This window comes from Acinonyx jubatus, chromosome C1 (genome assembly GCF_027475565.1).
Source record: "Acinonyx jubatus isolate Ajub_Pintada_27869175 chromosome C1, VMU_Ajub_asm_v1.0, whole genome shotgun sequence".
Lineage (NCBI taxonomy): Eukaryota > Metazoa > Chordata > Mammalia > Carnivora > Felidae > Acinonyx > Acinonyx jubatus.
In genome coordinates, this window is record NC_069381.1 from 56742560 (window position 1) to 56758691 (window position 16132).

Here is a 16132-nt window from a genome sequence, read left to right on the forward strand (position 1 = left end):
TTTGGTACCATCTATCAATTTTTACATATTATCATTTTCAGTAATACTATAACAATTACAATATGACTATATTTTATATTATTATTAATATATGTTTATATTATTATAAAATGTTTAGTTTATCAATATTTCAAAAAATATATGCTACATATTCTCACATAAGAATACAAATACATGTGTACATGGAAATGCATTACAAAATTGTTATAATGGTGAAAAAATTACAAGTCACCAATAGCATTAATAGGAAAGAGGTTGCATAAATTATGGTATCCATGGGGTGGGATTCTATAAATCCTAAGAGAAAAGGAGATTACTATATTGAAACTGAAATAGAAGGATATTTCACTATATGTTATTCAGCAAAGAGCATGTTATAAGGCAACATACATAGTAAGAATACCTTTCTGCAGGATAAAATTAATAATATAGCTGTATATTAATATATGCTGAGAAAAATTCAGAAGGATACACCATTGTAATAAATAAATGTAGCTATTTCAAGGGAAGAGGTTATAGAGCATTTTAATATTTTACTTCATAAAACTTCTGCATTTCCTGGGATTTTAACAATAAATATATATTTCTTCTATGATCAGAAAAGAATGAAAATATAAAAATGTCTGTCAGAGAAACAATTAGGTAATATTTAACATGTTCTTTAACAATGCTGTGTTGTTACTAGTCTCTTTTTCTTCCATAATTTTCTAGATTACTGAATTCACTGCTATATCTTTATCAAAGAGTCCATGTATTCCAAACGGGGCTAAATTTGCATGTTTTTTTCTTTTACGTCTCATATTTAAACTTTTAATTGGTAGATAAACACCGTTCGTGATTCAAGTTGTTTGTGATACTGCTATCAGGGGAGTTGGCTTTAATCAAATAATAACTGAATGCTATCTCATAGTTGGACCTGTAATAATAATAATAATAATAATAATAATAAATTTCATTTAGTAGAACGTGTTCACTATCTAACTGATGAAGATAACTGGTATTGAAAGAGATTTGTGCCTACACTGACCCTGAAGATATATTAGGGAAATCAAAAAATAACTAAATGTGTTTTTGTTTATTTTACTTAAAATCTATCAGTCAGTAGTGTCACCACACTATCATTTGTAACATCATGGTGGCAAAGCTCATACCCACTGCTACCACTTATAATAGCATGCTCTACAAAAAAGAAGTAAACAAATGCTATTTCAGCTAATTCAACATTTTGACAATGAAAATATCACCTCAAAAATTGTCTTGTAAACAGATAAATTAGTTCCACTTCCAAAGTATGGCAGCCTAAATATCATGAAAATACTTGAACAAAATATCTAGAAATGCTGGAGCAAAATAACAAACTGCTTTTATTTATTATTTTGCGGACAGAGAAATTCCAAAAATAAGATAATTTCTTAGAGGTCAAAAATTAAGAGAAAACAGAAAATTATAGTGATAAGAAGCATTTAATTAAAAAAAAAGAAAAAAGAAAAAAGTTGAGAGGGTATGTTGCCTGGTTGGCTTGGTTGGTAGACCATATGACTCTTGATCCTGTGGTTCTGAGTTCAAGCACCACATTAGGTGTACAGATTACTTTAAAAAAAAGATGGGGCGCCTGGGTGGCTCGGTCGGTTAAGCGTCCAACTTCGGCTCAGGTCATGATCTCATGGTCCGTGAGTTTGAGCCCCGCGTCGTGCTCTGTGCTGACAGCTCAGAGCCTGGAGCCTGCTTCGGATTCTGTGTCTCCCTCTCTCTCTGCCCCTCCCCTGTTCATGCTCTGTCTCTCTCTGTCTCAAAAATAAATAAACGTTAAAAAAAAAAAAAGAAGAAGAAGAAGCATTAAATATTTAACTCCTCTGAAGGCATTATGCCACTCAGTAATCTAGAATGTGCCTATTAACAGGCAGCTAAATAGGATACTAGACCTTTTGCTTAAGAAAGATGGGAGTTATGGGCACTTGGGTGGCTTAGTTGGTTAAGCGTCTGACTTTGGTTCAGGTCATGATCTTGTGGTTTGTGAGTTCAAGCCCTGCATCCGGCTCTGTGCTGACTGCTCAGAGCCTGGCTCCTGCCTGGGATTCTGTGTCTCCCTCTCTCTCTGCCCCTCCCCTATTCACGCTCTGTCTCTTAATACTAAATAAACATTTAAAAATTTTTTTAAAAAGAGAAAGATGGGAGTTAACTGAGACCTCTATTTAGAAGGTGGGAAACACATGAAGACCTACATTTTTACTAAAAGGTTAATTTAAAATTATCTACCCCTGGTAAACAGGGATTACAAGGTACATTATCTGCTTCACTCTTGGCTCTGAGTGGAGAAAAAAGTCTTTCTCTGAGAATTTATCATCACAGCCATCTCCTTTTGATCACTTGGGACTTATTTGGGTGGCCTGGGAAACCCATAGAAGTTATTTGGGTAGCTAGCTCTTCAGGGCACCTGAAAAAACAAATATAGATCCTTCTTGGAGGAAAACATCTTCAGCCCAAGGTTCACATTATTTCCACATGTAACATCTAACTGAAAATGAGCTCAGAATCCAAGGTGATATACCACCCTGAATAAGAAAATAAGTCAGCACCCCAAATTAGACCCCTTGAACTTCAGATATTAAAACAAGTAGACACAGAATGTACTATAAAAGAAGGAATCAAAAACAGTAAGAAACATGACACTTTCAGAAAAGATCAGAAAATTTTGATACATAAAATAGATTTTGAAATATAAATATAGTTAGTGAGATTAAAAACATAATCATGGGTTAAATATTACATTAGATAATTGAAGAATTAGTCAACTGGGAGAAAAAGCACACAAATTTACACAAAATGTAGCACAGAGAGATGAAAGGAAAAAATGTTAAAGAGTGGTTAAGAGACATGGAAGATAAGGAAACAGGATAGGCAATGATGGAGAGGCAAAATATATCCAGAGAAAGGCTTCATTTTTTTCCAAAATGAATTTTTAATTCATAGCAGCATAAAAAATAATAAAGGAAATAACATTAGATAAAATCTAGGAAATAAAAGAAAGGAAACCATTCCTAAAAACATCAGTACTCACAGACAAAAAGAAAATATCTAATAGCAAGAATGAAAGAAATGATTGGCTACAAATAAATGGCAGTTATATTGAGGGCAAATATTTCAGCAGCAACAATGAACACCAAAACCCATGAAGTAATATCTACAAAATACTGAGGAATAATAACCATCAACTTTGAATTGTACACTAGTTAGATTATTATTGAAAAATAAGGTGTAAGAAAGATTTTAATCTAACATAAAATTTTGGAATTTGAGTTTTTATAATTACATATTGTAAGATATCAGGTGAAAACTGTTAGGGAGAAAAATTCACTGAAATAAAATGTTATCAAATAAAATCCATACAATAGGAAGTTATTCTTATTAATCAATAGTATCAAGACTCTATTTTGAACTTTGGCTATATTCCATGCTAAATATTACCATTCTGAAACATACTGAAATAGTCTAGTATGATTTATGTACTAAAAGGCATTTCTTTGGCCTTGAAGTAAACAAAATAATGAGACCTAACCAAAAAATGCTTGGCTCCTGACTACATAAGATGTCTCACCCATTCCATGCTGCTTTTACTAAAAATAAGTAATTTAATCAACTCATCAAATTGTTTGGCACCACCATTTGACTATTTTCTCAGGCAAATAGACTGACAAGATTGTGCAGACTGAAAAAGAGAAAAAAACTTATAAAACAAAATTACCAAAGTTGTCACAGCTTGATATATCTTTCTATAATTAAATTAGGATTTAATTCTATTTAAATTTACCTTCAACATTTCCATCTCTCTTTAGATGTTATCTTACATAACAAAAACATACTCATAATATTTTTTTCTGGCTATGTCTATTTTCTCATCATTGAATGGAAAACTGTTCTTTCCTAGGAATTATTTTTCTGGACCAGAGCAAATTCATGATACTATAATTGAAGTCCAAGACTTGTGTTATATAAGAAAACAATTACAGATGGGCCAATATGACTTCATAATATTGACCATAGCAAGGCACTATTCTAGCAGGTATTTGATGGAAAACTTGAAAAAACTTAATGGTAGCTAATTTTTCAGTTATCCATCTGAAGATAGGACAGAGCACAAAGCAGAAAAAGAACAATGAATTTTTTTTTGTCCTAACTTCTAAGGAAAGATAATTAGCATTTCTACATAGAAAACCGGGTTTAGCATAGAAAAAAAAATTAGCATTGCACAGATTCCTTAGATTAAAGGATTATATCATTTTAAGGGAAGTAGAGTGTTATATATGATCTGGATTGTGTGTACATGTAATCTTCTGAACTCTGGCTCATTATGCAGTTTGAATTCCTATATTTGCAAACCACTGGAAGTTCTTCAGTAGCTTATAGTTGTATTAAAAAAAAAAACTTTGCTGGGAAGAACATCAATTTCCTACCTGTTTTTATAATTCTTTCTTCAATTAATAATAATGTACTATATTAAAATTTAAGAACATACGACTATACAATTGTAGAATCATAAAGACCTTTTAGGATGCTTCAACTACAAATATAAATGTTAGAAAGAAATGTGTATTTTAAATTTTGTACATAGATATGAAACTGCCTAGAGATAACAAAGATGTTCTCAATAAATTTTTATGCATAATATGTTAGATAACTCACATGCATTGCTTTTAAAAAGAGATTTTATTCCTGTCAGTTGGTCTTTTTCTTCACATGTTATCTAAGATAACCTTCCTGTTGGACTACTGGCATGATACATTTAGTCTGAACTGCTTATGAGAGAGAATTGCCAATTTTATACAGCACTAGACAGAGCAAGGTCTTGGGATTTCACATCTGTTATCAAGATATCTGTGGTGTGAAAAACATTAAAGAAGCTCTCATGGATCTATACCATGCTTATAAATCAATATCCCAAAAGAAAGGATGAAGAAAAGTCAAAGACATTTTAAAGAAGAACAAGACGAGATGCCATGTTCTTCCTATATATCAGTATCGATTATGTAATGACAGCAATTTAGAACAGCTTTTAATTGAGACAGTATAGCAAGACAGATGGAACCAAATGCACAGGCCAAAAATTGACCAATAAGCTGGTATATGATAGAGGAGGCGTCAGTTTCTCATGAGGAAAAAAATGGAAACAAAAATTGATCCCTTACCTCACACCATATGCATAATCAATTTCAGATGGTTTAAAGTCTGAAAGTAAAACATTAAAATTATGAAGCTTTTGGAATATAGTATAGAAAAAAGGTATTTTTAATGTTGGGATAGCAAAGGTTTTGTTAAATTAAATGCACAGCATATATCATAAAGGAAAATGCTGGTAAAGTTAATAATACTAAGTTAAAACTTCTTTTCATAAAAACATCATGTTAAGGGCACCTGCATGGCTCAGTTGGTTAAGCATCCAACTCTTGATCTCAGCTCAGGTCATGATCTTAGTTCAGGTCATCATCTGAAGGATCATGCTCCGCATCAGGTTCTGCACCGATAGCATGGAGCCTGTTTGGGACTGTCTTTACCCTTCTCTCAATCTCTCTCTCTCTCTCTCTCTCTCTCTCTCTCTCCCTTTCTCTGCTCTCCCTCTCTCTTCCCCTCCCTTGTGCTCACATGCTCTCTCTCTCTCTCAAAATGAATAAAATAAATAACATAAAAAAACATATTAACCATATTAAGAGTGATAATTAAAGGTGAAAAATAACTGACAAAGGATTAGAAAGTAGGTCACACACGCACACTCCCCCAAAATTGAAATGAGTGAGGTATAGAAACCAAGAAATTCAAACTGGAAATGTGGATTATTAATAAACCTATGAAAAGGTGTTCAATCTATTAAGTAACCAGGAAATTATGCATTTAAACCATAATGAAATAACCATTTCACAACCCTAAGACTAGAGAATGTGAAAATATCTGATAATACCAAGAACTAAAGAGATGTGGTTCAAGGGAGACTCTCATAAATGATAGTAAAGAAGTAAACTGAAACGAATTTAATATTGAATGTACTCTACAACACAAGAAGTCTACTTGTAGGTGACATGTAAACTAGAAAAACTCATACACATACATAAAGAGATAAAAAGAGATAAAAACAAACATGTTCACATCACTTATGAAAGCAAAAATTGTCATCAGAATGTGAATATGATAAATTTATCCAATCAACTATCATACAGCAGTAAAAATTAGTGAACTAGAGTGACACCTATTAAGATCAATTATTCTTAGAAACACAACATATTTTAAAATATCAAAAGCAAGTTGCAAAAGAATGCATACTACATTATATTATTTATATAAGGATTAAATTTCCAAAGCAATGCAAAAACATCATTAGCAGTAAAAGTGCGTGAGATTTATTTATGTGCAAAGGTATAAATAAACACAAAATTTAGGAATGAGGTTACCTCTGAGGGGTGAGGAGGCAGAAATAGAAGAATGAGAGAGGCAGCTTCACTCTTTCCCTCTTCAGGTGTGTGGTAAGTACATCAGTGTTCATTGTATTTTGTACACCTTAAATATGCAAATTAATGTTTAAAAATAATTATCCAGATAGATTAAAAACCACAACAAAGAAGCATTCACTTTAGCTAGAACAGGTTGTTAATCTGAGAGAGTAGTTTCACAGTAAAGGCCATGTAACTAATTTGAGGAAGAATTTTAATGATTCCTACTTCGTATTCAGAGCTTCTCCCCAGCTTTTCAAAAGCTAACCACAACAATGCAGCACTTCCTATCCTTCTTGTAACCCACTGATACTGATCATTATTATTAATAAACCTATGAAAAGGTGCTCAATCTATTAAGTAACCAGGAAATTCTGCATTTAAACCATAATGAAATAACCATTTCACAACCCTAAGACTAGAGAACGTGAAAATATCTGATAATACCAAGAACTACCGAGATGTGGTTCAAGGGAGACTCTCATAAATGATAGTAAAAAAGTAAAAATAACTACCAAACTCCTCCAGCTGTTTCAAATTTTAAACATGTTTGTCTATTTTCCCAACGACCAGTATCTAAGCTATTAACAGTTGGTAAAGCTAAAAGTGTTGTGCTTCCCATAGTAGTTTTACTTTAATGAGGAATTGCCAGAGAGGAAATCTTTTAAGACAAGGGTGACATTTCAGGCTTCCAAAGAGAAATATTAGGAAGATAGCTGGCACTTGATTGTTTAACATCACAATATGTCTTTATTCTCTAGGAATTTAATCCTGGGAATAGATTATCATTTCAAAAATTGTAGTAGTGTGAGTAAAAAGGATTGATTAACAGTTTACAAAATTGTATAGGGGTGATGTCTAGCCATTCATAGATGTAATCTGAACGGCTAATCTGTTAAAACTACCTCAATCTAATTTTTGAAATTGTTGTTATTTCTGCTTTTAGACCTCTGCTTGAGTGACAGCCTAAGGGTATTCATTCATCTTTCTCCAATTATCACACAGTCATCTGCATTTCCAGAGGGTTGATGACAGAACAACTTGGAGTTTAAAGACAGCACCTGTATTTGCATTTCAATAGTTCCATAATTCTATGAAAGCATTGACATCTCTTCAGTGTGCCTCGTTGTTTAAATAGTGAAGGTAGCCACATTTTGTTCAAGATTCATAAATCTTAGAAAAAAAAATAGGCCATAGTATCCAAAGCCTCTTCTACAGAAAATATTCATCTCTCTCCTTTTCTTTTTTTAAATGCTAAAATTATGTTTGTTAAAAACCATAGGTACTACATCCCATCTGTACATATATAAAAACTTTTATCCATTTGGGTCTTTATAACCTGAAATCAAGGTTCGAGGATAAAATAAAAGGAAAAGGAGGACATATAGTTTGAAGTATATTAAAAGGACATCATCAATTTTTAATTTGGAGTTTCAAAACATCTGTCTCCCTCTTGGGAAGGAACAAGTTTGTTTTGAGTTAGGGACACAGTTCCACGTAACACAAGGGAGGTAACTTTATTGGTGGGTATGTAAGCAGTTACTTATAGTCAATTATGATTTTAAGTAGAATGATTTTTGTCAAATATTTTGGTACAAGAGAATGAATCCTAGAGGAAAAATAAGAAATTCTGAGTTCAAATACAAGACACCTGGGGACCTTTCTGAGTTGAGCCTTTGTACCCTTCCTGTAAGTGTAGATAACATTATCCACCAAGTACTTTTAGGAAAGTGAAAATTCTGTGTAAACTATATCAAAAAAACCCTGGAAGTTTATAAAAGACTGCACAATTGTGTAATTGTTGTGTGAGGTTAGTTTTTTATATTTTCAATCAGTACCTAAAATTTTTCATCTCACTGCATCCAGCTGAGACACTGAGATGCGGTAATACGTTTACAAGGACAAAACTATGGGTGGAAAAGAATAGAGCTCCACAGAGGTCAATTCAAAAATTTGTCATTTTAACATTCTTTTTCCACCTCCTTGCCATTTCAGAACCGTTCCTCTGTGGTGTTTTATAATACATTTTAAAAATGATCTGACTTTTTAAAACATATTCTCTCTTCCACATGCAAATGATATCAAATACTGGCAAGGTGTCCTTAAAAGTCAGCCCACCTTCATGGCCCAGGTAAAGTGGGAAATAATCCTTATTCTTGGTACTCTGCAGATTAGATGTCAATCTCCGAAGTATCTTCCTAGGTAATCCCAGCAGCCAGGAAGGTTTTTGACCTTGAAGGTTTTAGCATTGCAAATCTAAGAATATAAGCAAGTGCATTTTCTTTTTAGCAAACTCTGAGTTTACATCCACCCCAGAGTGGCAATTGAATGCCATGCAGCCTGACTGTATTCTTAGGAAATGGAGATTCTTTCTCTTCCATGTGGAGGAAACAAAAAAACCCTATAGCCTATATTGCACAAAAGAATGATTCCAGGATAACAAATCCAGTTTCAAAGAGAATTCATCAGATGGGTTTAAAGAATAAAATAGAAGTCTAAAAATAGTACTAACTTCATCAGTATGTTTCTTAACATATTGCTGCTTATAAGAGTTTAAAGAGAAGTGTGTGAGAATAAAGTGTCTGTGTGTGCCTTTACGTGAAGGAGCTAGGAGTGTGTGTGAGAGTGTATGCTCATGGCAGGAGGAGTGGCGGTGAAACCATGAAGGGTAGTTGGGAAACCCCTTCTCTTTTTGCGCACTCCCATGGTAGCAGCCCTGGCCACAGAATGAGAAGGAAATGTCAGAGCAGGCACAAAGGTCGCTGCCTTGACTGATGTGAAGTGACCGACCCGCAAGCAGAGACTTTTCTCCTTGGCAGCCAACAACCTGCAGCAGGAAAGGCGGGCGGGGGAGGAAACCCCGAGGAGGCGCTCCTGGCCGCCTCTTTGCTGAGATAGCAGGAGCAGCAGCCTGCGGAGCCACGAGCGCAGCGTCACTGAGCTGGTGCGGGTGCAGGGGCGCTCAGGGAGGCGCAGAGGCCCGGAGCCGCTACAGCCTCGGAGTCGCCCGCGCTGCAGGACGCCGCGCCGCGCCGCGCCACTCGAGCGCCACGGGCCAGTCCGGCAGCAGGAGGAGCCGTTGGCGGAGCGCTGCCCTGCACGGTTCCTTGAGCACCTGCCTAGCCCACCGCGAGCTACGGGAGGAACCCAGAGATCTCGGCCTTTTGTCCCGTTCTCTAAAAGCAGCTTGTGAGCAAGCCCGGAGAAGGCGAGCATCTCAGTTCTCCGCCGGACTGGGATTTTTCTTCTCAATTTGGGGGAGCCCGTGTGTAGAGGTCAGAGAGGCAGGCGAGGATCCTCAAAAAGGGGCCGAGGGCTGTGAAAGTGGGCACCCCCTCTTATCACTGGAAAATCTCCTTGACATTTTTCACACTTTGAGGCAGCTGCAGCTGGTGTCGTCGGAAAAGGGGGTGGGAAAAAAGAGAGGGGGCGGGGAGAGCCGGGAGACACAGCCAAGAGCCACGAGCGGCGCCTCCTCGCCTGCCAAGCCTGGCACCTGTGCGCCGAGCCACTGCACGGAGGAGGACCCCACTCCAGGAGAACCTCGGGCTTGAAACCACGGACACCCAGCCCCTGGGCAGCTGGTTCTCGCCGGAGGGACCTGCAACCGCCCTCTCGGACCGCCGCTGTCGCCTGCAGACGCGGGAGCGCTCGGCCCCTTAGAGCCGCCACTGCGCCGGGTCCTCGGGGATTCTTGCCCAGCGGCAGGCAGGGTGTGTTAGAGTTGGGTGCACGATTCGCCTTCTCTGCTCGCCTCTTCTCCGCCCGGGATTTATTGTCTGTGGAGCCTTCTGGGGGTGGGGAGGTAGCTGCGCCTCCGCCACCGCTGCCGCCGCCGCCGCTGCTGCTGCTGCTGCTGCGGTCGCTAGCGCGGCGCGCAGGGCAGGCGGAGGCAAGGGAGTGAATGCGCTCCTGCCTCCCTGGCCGACGCTTTGGGCTTCCCCTCAGCCGCTTCCCGCCGGAACCTCTCCAGCCGTCCACCTGAAGGGCACCGGCATCATGGTCTAACGCGGCACCTGGCTGGAATCCCCTTTCTCCTCATCTTCCTCCTCCTACTCCACCCTCCTCTCTTCCTCCGAGGACCCTCGTGCCCACTCCACTGCGGACCCCCGAACACTTTAAGGAATAAGCCTTGGCAGCTGCACGATTCACTCTCTCTGGAACCTCATGGGCAGTTTCTCCCGCCGGCGATGTGAGTAGAACACTCTTGTTTCGTGGCCAGTGGGGGCTGCGGGGGCCTCGCGGTTTTTGGCCTCGGCGACCGTGAGCGCCCGAGGTGTGGGACATAAGCCCCCGCGGGGGGAGGGGTGTGGGGGGAGGACACGAGTCTTCAGCGCTCTCAGGGAGCTGCTCGAGAGGTGGCCCGCGGAGGCGGCGGGGATGTGGTAGGTTGCGGGGCATTTGGAAATGGGTGCTGGCTGTGTGGGTGCATGGGAGCACCGAGTGGCCTGGGCTGGCGGGAGACCCTAAAGGGTTACATACTGCGAAAAGGAAAGGTAAAGAGCCAGTGTTGGACGCTGGTGCTGGGACCATTGGTGCAGCTGAGGTTAGTCTTAGCTCCTCTTTATTATCTTGGGTATCTCCTGTAAGCTTTTTCTTGGAGGTGTTTGAGGGATGAAGCGCCCGTTTGATCGTGTCACACACGCACACACACACGCGCGCGCACGCACACACACACACACACACACACACTTGTGGAAGGTCGCATTTGTCCCTTTATCTTGGAAGGTGTAGTATTACTGTTTGGTGTTCGGTTGTTTGGCAAATGCAATTAGAAAATCTTTATGCCTTTGGAATTGAAGGGAAAGGGTGGGGTTTGTTGGGGGGGGGGCTGGAGGGGAAGAGGAGTATGACAGATTGGAGGACAGAAAGAAGTGGGTAGCAATGGAGTGAAAGCTTTTCCAGGGAGTCAGGGAGAATGATGCCTCTCTCCCCTTAAGCTAGACAACTCCTACCCACACATCTCCTTTGTGTTGCAAGGCGAAGCTGGTGAACCTGCACGATTCCCAGTCCCAGAGCTGGGCCCCCTTCAGCATCTTGCCTCCTCCTCTTAGAGTCATTAAGGATGCAGGACTAGTTTCGGATCCTACATTGAAAGAGGGAGGGAAGCACATTAACATTACGGTAATCATGGCATCCTAGCTCATGGACAATTAGATTGGTTCCCGAAGGTCTCTAGTCTCACAGTTTGCAGACTCAAGAATGCGGGTGAGGGGATAGGGGTTGAACAAAATGCCTTTTAAAATAGTGTGACTTCAAAACGGAGATGGCTGCAAAACTGCTTCATTATACTACTTCTTGGCCATCAGGGCTGAATAAAGGACCCGCCTCCGCCCTCTCCCTCACTGTCTCCTCCCCACCAAGTCACAAAGCGAACGGGCTGGGCGAGAGGGCACAGCGCCAGGCAGAAAAGGGAAGGGGTCACTTTCACAACTCCCGGGAATCGGCTTCAGAATGCAACCATCTGCGACTCCCACGTTCCTTTCGAAGTTCTCCTTCAAAGGGGATTAGAAATGATGGGGGAGGGGTCAGTGAGACATAAAGGTTCTCCACCTGCGCTTTTCGATTACTTTCCCATCACACTTTCAACACACTGAATTTACCTGCAGTGGTAACTGGGTCAGCACGTAAATATGTGTACCTGTATACACTGAAATGTAGCTCTTTGGATAGATTAAAAGCAATTCGCATGACAGCATATTTTAACCTTGGCAAAATTTCTAAGCACAATAGAGATTTTTATAGCGTGGGCGAGAAGAGTGCATTCCAGCGAAAGCAGGACACGTGATCTCTCAGACGGGAGAGATACAGTATTAGGAACTCGATTTTCTTTGTTCCAGGCTGAGCCTATGAGATGCTCAGCATCCGGTTGCTTAAGTCCTCCTATTAGAAGGTAAAATAATAAAGTTGACCAGGGGCGAGAGTAGGAGGTGGAGAAGCACAGGTAGATACCGGTGGAGGGCTTGGATCTTCTCCCCTGCCGCCCACTTCTCTTTTTTACCTCCCACTTCCCGCCCCACCCCTCGCCCCAGCTAGTCTCCTATTTAAAAGTGAGGCATTCCTTCCGGGAGACGTGGCAGAAAAGTTCTTCAGCCCCTGCACACGTGAGTTCTCCAGCGCCTCAGGACCTGCTGCTGCTATTCGCAACAGATTCCGTCACCTCCCCAGCCCGTGTCACGCCTCCATCCAGGCGTCTTGAGCTGACTTCACCTACTCTAAGAGAACCACCAGAAGATCTTTTTGCAAAAGACAGTAGAGGAGGGTCAAATCCCTGCTTCCTGAAAATCATTCATCGCACCGGGGCAAGAATGAAGAAGCAGGGATGTTCGAATGATTTTATTTTTCCTTAAAAATAAGAGTCCTAGGACTCAAGTATATCGAAAGGGGTGGTTTAGCCATATTTGCATTTGGACTCCCGGGAGGGAGGTATCTCAGGCCTGTGGAATGTCCCAAGGTGTGATTATTTATAAATTTAATGGATGTAGAACGTGTTCTAGTCTCGCCATTTAAATAGAGTTATCTGACCTGGAGTTCTCTTATTTCATTTTTCACTCCTTGTTTTTTATTAGCCATCTTAATGGGCTGAAGTTTTAAAAATGTGGGCTATTTCTGTACTATACTGCATTGCATCACATAATATGCTGTGGTAGGGAAAGCAGAGTCAAATTCCATGACATATTATGAAGTGAGAGTTCTTTAGACATTTTTTTATACTTCACTGTCCAAGAAAAGATGTGTACTTACCATGGCAACCCTTACATTCTCTGTCACGTGTGCCTGCACATATGCAGCTTCAGAATTAGAAACAACTTCTTAAAGAAATAAACCTGGTCCAGTGGCAGTAGCCATGTTTTATTCAGAATTTTAGCACTGTTTTAGGCTAGCATTAAAATTTTCTTAATTGAAATCTTATTCCACTTTCTTTTGTAGGCTTTCAATGTTTCTGTTTCCTCTGTAAAATACAGAACATAGCTTAAAGTTTTTGTGTATCTGTATTTTTGTTTGCTTTGGATTTATTTTTAAATGTGCAGATACAAGTGACTATCACTATGAATTTTTATCACTTATGAAAGTCATTAAATAATTATCTTACCCACATGGACTTAATTCCCAGGGGTATTTCTTAGAGCTCTCTTATTTGCAGTTCATAGTGTGTGGTAATATTTGATAGACAAACTTGGTCTGTTTAATCATGTCTTAAAATGTCCACTCTAGAACAGTTGAAAATTTGAAGATGTTATATTTTACCTTGATTAATTGATAACTTAATAATCGATGTATCGAAATTACACCTGTTTATACTATAATTATATCTTCAGATGACTATGGTCTTAACATAAGGATAGATCACACATTCCATGGTATTATAAGTTCATTGTATATCCAAATTAACAGAGTACACAAAGAGTAACCAACTAGTGATGAATTACCATCCAAGTTATTTCTGGATTCTTCTTACATTTTCTTATTTCACATAAATTATTTCATAATTTTCAGAAAATTCTTCACTTAAAGAATATATGTAATTCATTGAGTATAACAGTTGTAACAACCACACCATCAATAAAAGACATTATTTGGAACATTTTGTTCTTCAGTAACAATGACTGCTCTATAGTGTTACCCATATTCTTTTTGGGCTGAGTCTAGTCAGTCATGTGAATTTGTAATATGACTCTGGGGAGACCATTAATTCAAATCTGTGACACAGGACATATCTTTTAGTTTGTGCCAAGGCAAATGGTCACTAACTAGTTCATATTTCCAAGGAAATGACTTGGAGATGACCCTAGGATCTTCTGAGAACCCTGAAGTTGTTTTGTGTTTTTGTTTTTGTTTTTCACACTGACTCTCTTAAATCTAGGGGTCATATCACTATTCAGTGGAGAGGTTTTAATACCTCAGGTTTAAAAAAAATGGAATCTTAATATTAAAATAACAATTTGACCGTGTAGTATAGCAATTAAATTGTATTCTGAGGAAACACAAAAGCAGAGAGGCGATGCATAGATGGTAAATTTTCCATATGTGTTGAAATACTGAATTGTGAATTGTCAAGGAAAACTCAAAATTACAAGTGGCACTATATATGAATCAACAATGTTTGGAAGATGATGACCCTAAAACCAATAATATTTTTCCTTTATGAAGTTTTTAGCCATGTTTGGTCAAACAAATTTGAATCATTATAAGTAGTAATGCTTTATAGAAAATACTCTAGTGAATTATCCTAGAAATTTATAGAATTATAGAAAATTATCTAGTGAATTATGTAGTGAAAGAGGAGTAAGAAAACCTTAGTTTTCTATGGTTTTCTACTTTTCTTACTTCCAGAATTAACATGTGATCTTTGGTAATATAAATTAGCCTCTTTTAATGCTATAAAATAAAGGTAGTAATAATTGCTAGTTTATAATTCTAGTGCATAGCAAATAAGACAAAATGGTACATGAAAAGTGGTTTGAATACTTTAGAAGAGTGGGACATAAAAATTTGTGATACAAACCAATTTTTCTAGTCATGTGGGTGGTGGGGGGATGCTGTGTATAGTGATGGCATAGTAGTATATTTTTAAGATATGCCATTGAAATAGTTACACATATCTGTCTTCTATATTGGAATTCAGTGATTATGCTCAGAAATCCATGAGCTTTCATGATCGGGAGTCATCCCTTGTCATCTTGCTTCCCTTACCATAGTGCATGAACTATAATCATAATTATAATAGCAGCCACCAGTTACTAAACACCTATCATGATTCAGATGCTTTACTTCAAAATAGTCTTGCCAGAAGCTTATTCTCACCATGTGAAAGATTAGAAAATTGGGGTTCAGTGACAGAAATGACAAGTCCATGTGACATAGCTAGAAAGTGATAAAGATTTAAACCCAGATTTGGCTCCTATGATTTTTTTGTTTCATACCATGCCCTCTCCCTCAGAGGTATAAATTAATACTTGTTAAATGACTGAGATCTGTAGATCATAGAATTATATCTTTTTTTTAATTTATTTGTTTTGAGAGAGACAGACACAGCATGTGGAGGGGAGGGGCACAGAGTGGGGAGAGAGAGAGAGAAAGAGAGAGAGGGAGAGAGGGAGAGAGAGAATCCCAAGCAGGCTCCACACTTTCTGCACAGAGCCCTACACAGGGCTCAAACTAACAACCCTTGAGATCATGACCTGAGCTGAAACCAAGAGTCAGACACTTAAGTGACTGAGCCACCCAGATGCCCTTAGAATTATTTCTTAATGAATAAAGAAAATTTAATATCTCAAACACCAGCTTTTCAAAGTTATTTACATATTTGGCAATAATGCACCATATTGGTTTTGTGACCGTAATTTAATATTGGCACAGAGATACTGCTTATCTTTCTGGTAATTAATTAATGACAGAAACATTTAATAAGCTATTAGAATCTGTCATATAAATGTACATTAAGGAGACTTTCAATAAGGCAAGTTTGAGTCAAGAGCTGTCATGTCTACTTCAAAACTATTATGATATATTTGATATATAAACCTCTGGAGAGGTATCATATGTGCTATTTAAGTTGTTAATCATAATAGAACATTATTATTTGTTTTTCAATGACACATGGAAAAAATATTAAATAAATTTAATGACCCACAGGAATTCCTGCATATACTCAT

At 38.5% G+C, this 16132-nt stretch overlaps 1 protein-coding gene across 8 annotated transcripts in view; it reads left to right on the top strand.

Moving 5' to 3' along the window:
• Window positions 1–8999: 8999 nt before the first annotated feature.
• Window positions 9000–16132, top strand: part of LRRC7 (leucine rich repeat containing 7) — a 550975-nt gene continuing 543842 nt past the window's right edge. For 3 of the 8 annotated variants that reach the window (XR_008294946.1, XM_053214209.1, XM_053214213.1), the window contains exon 1: window positions 10722–11022. Coding sequence is in view for 6 of the 8 variants with exons in the window: in XM_053214209.1 (XP_053070184.1) it covers window positions 10907–11022 (116 nt within the window). In the remaining 2 variants the exon portion in view is untranslated. Of the gene's footprint in view, window positions 10669–10720; window positions 11023–16132 lie in introns of those variants that run through there. The other 5 variants (XM_053214211.1, XM_053214215.1, XM_053214212.1 and 2 more) reach the window with 4 other exon arrangements.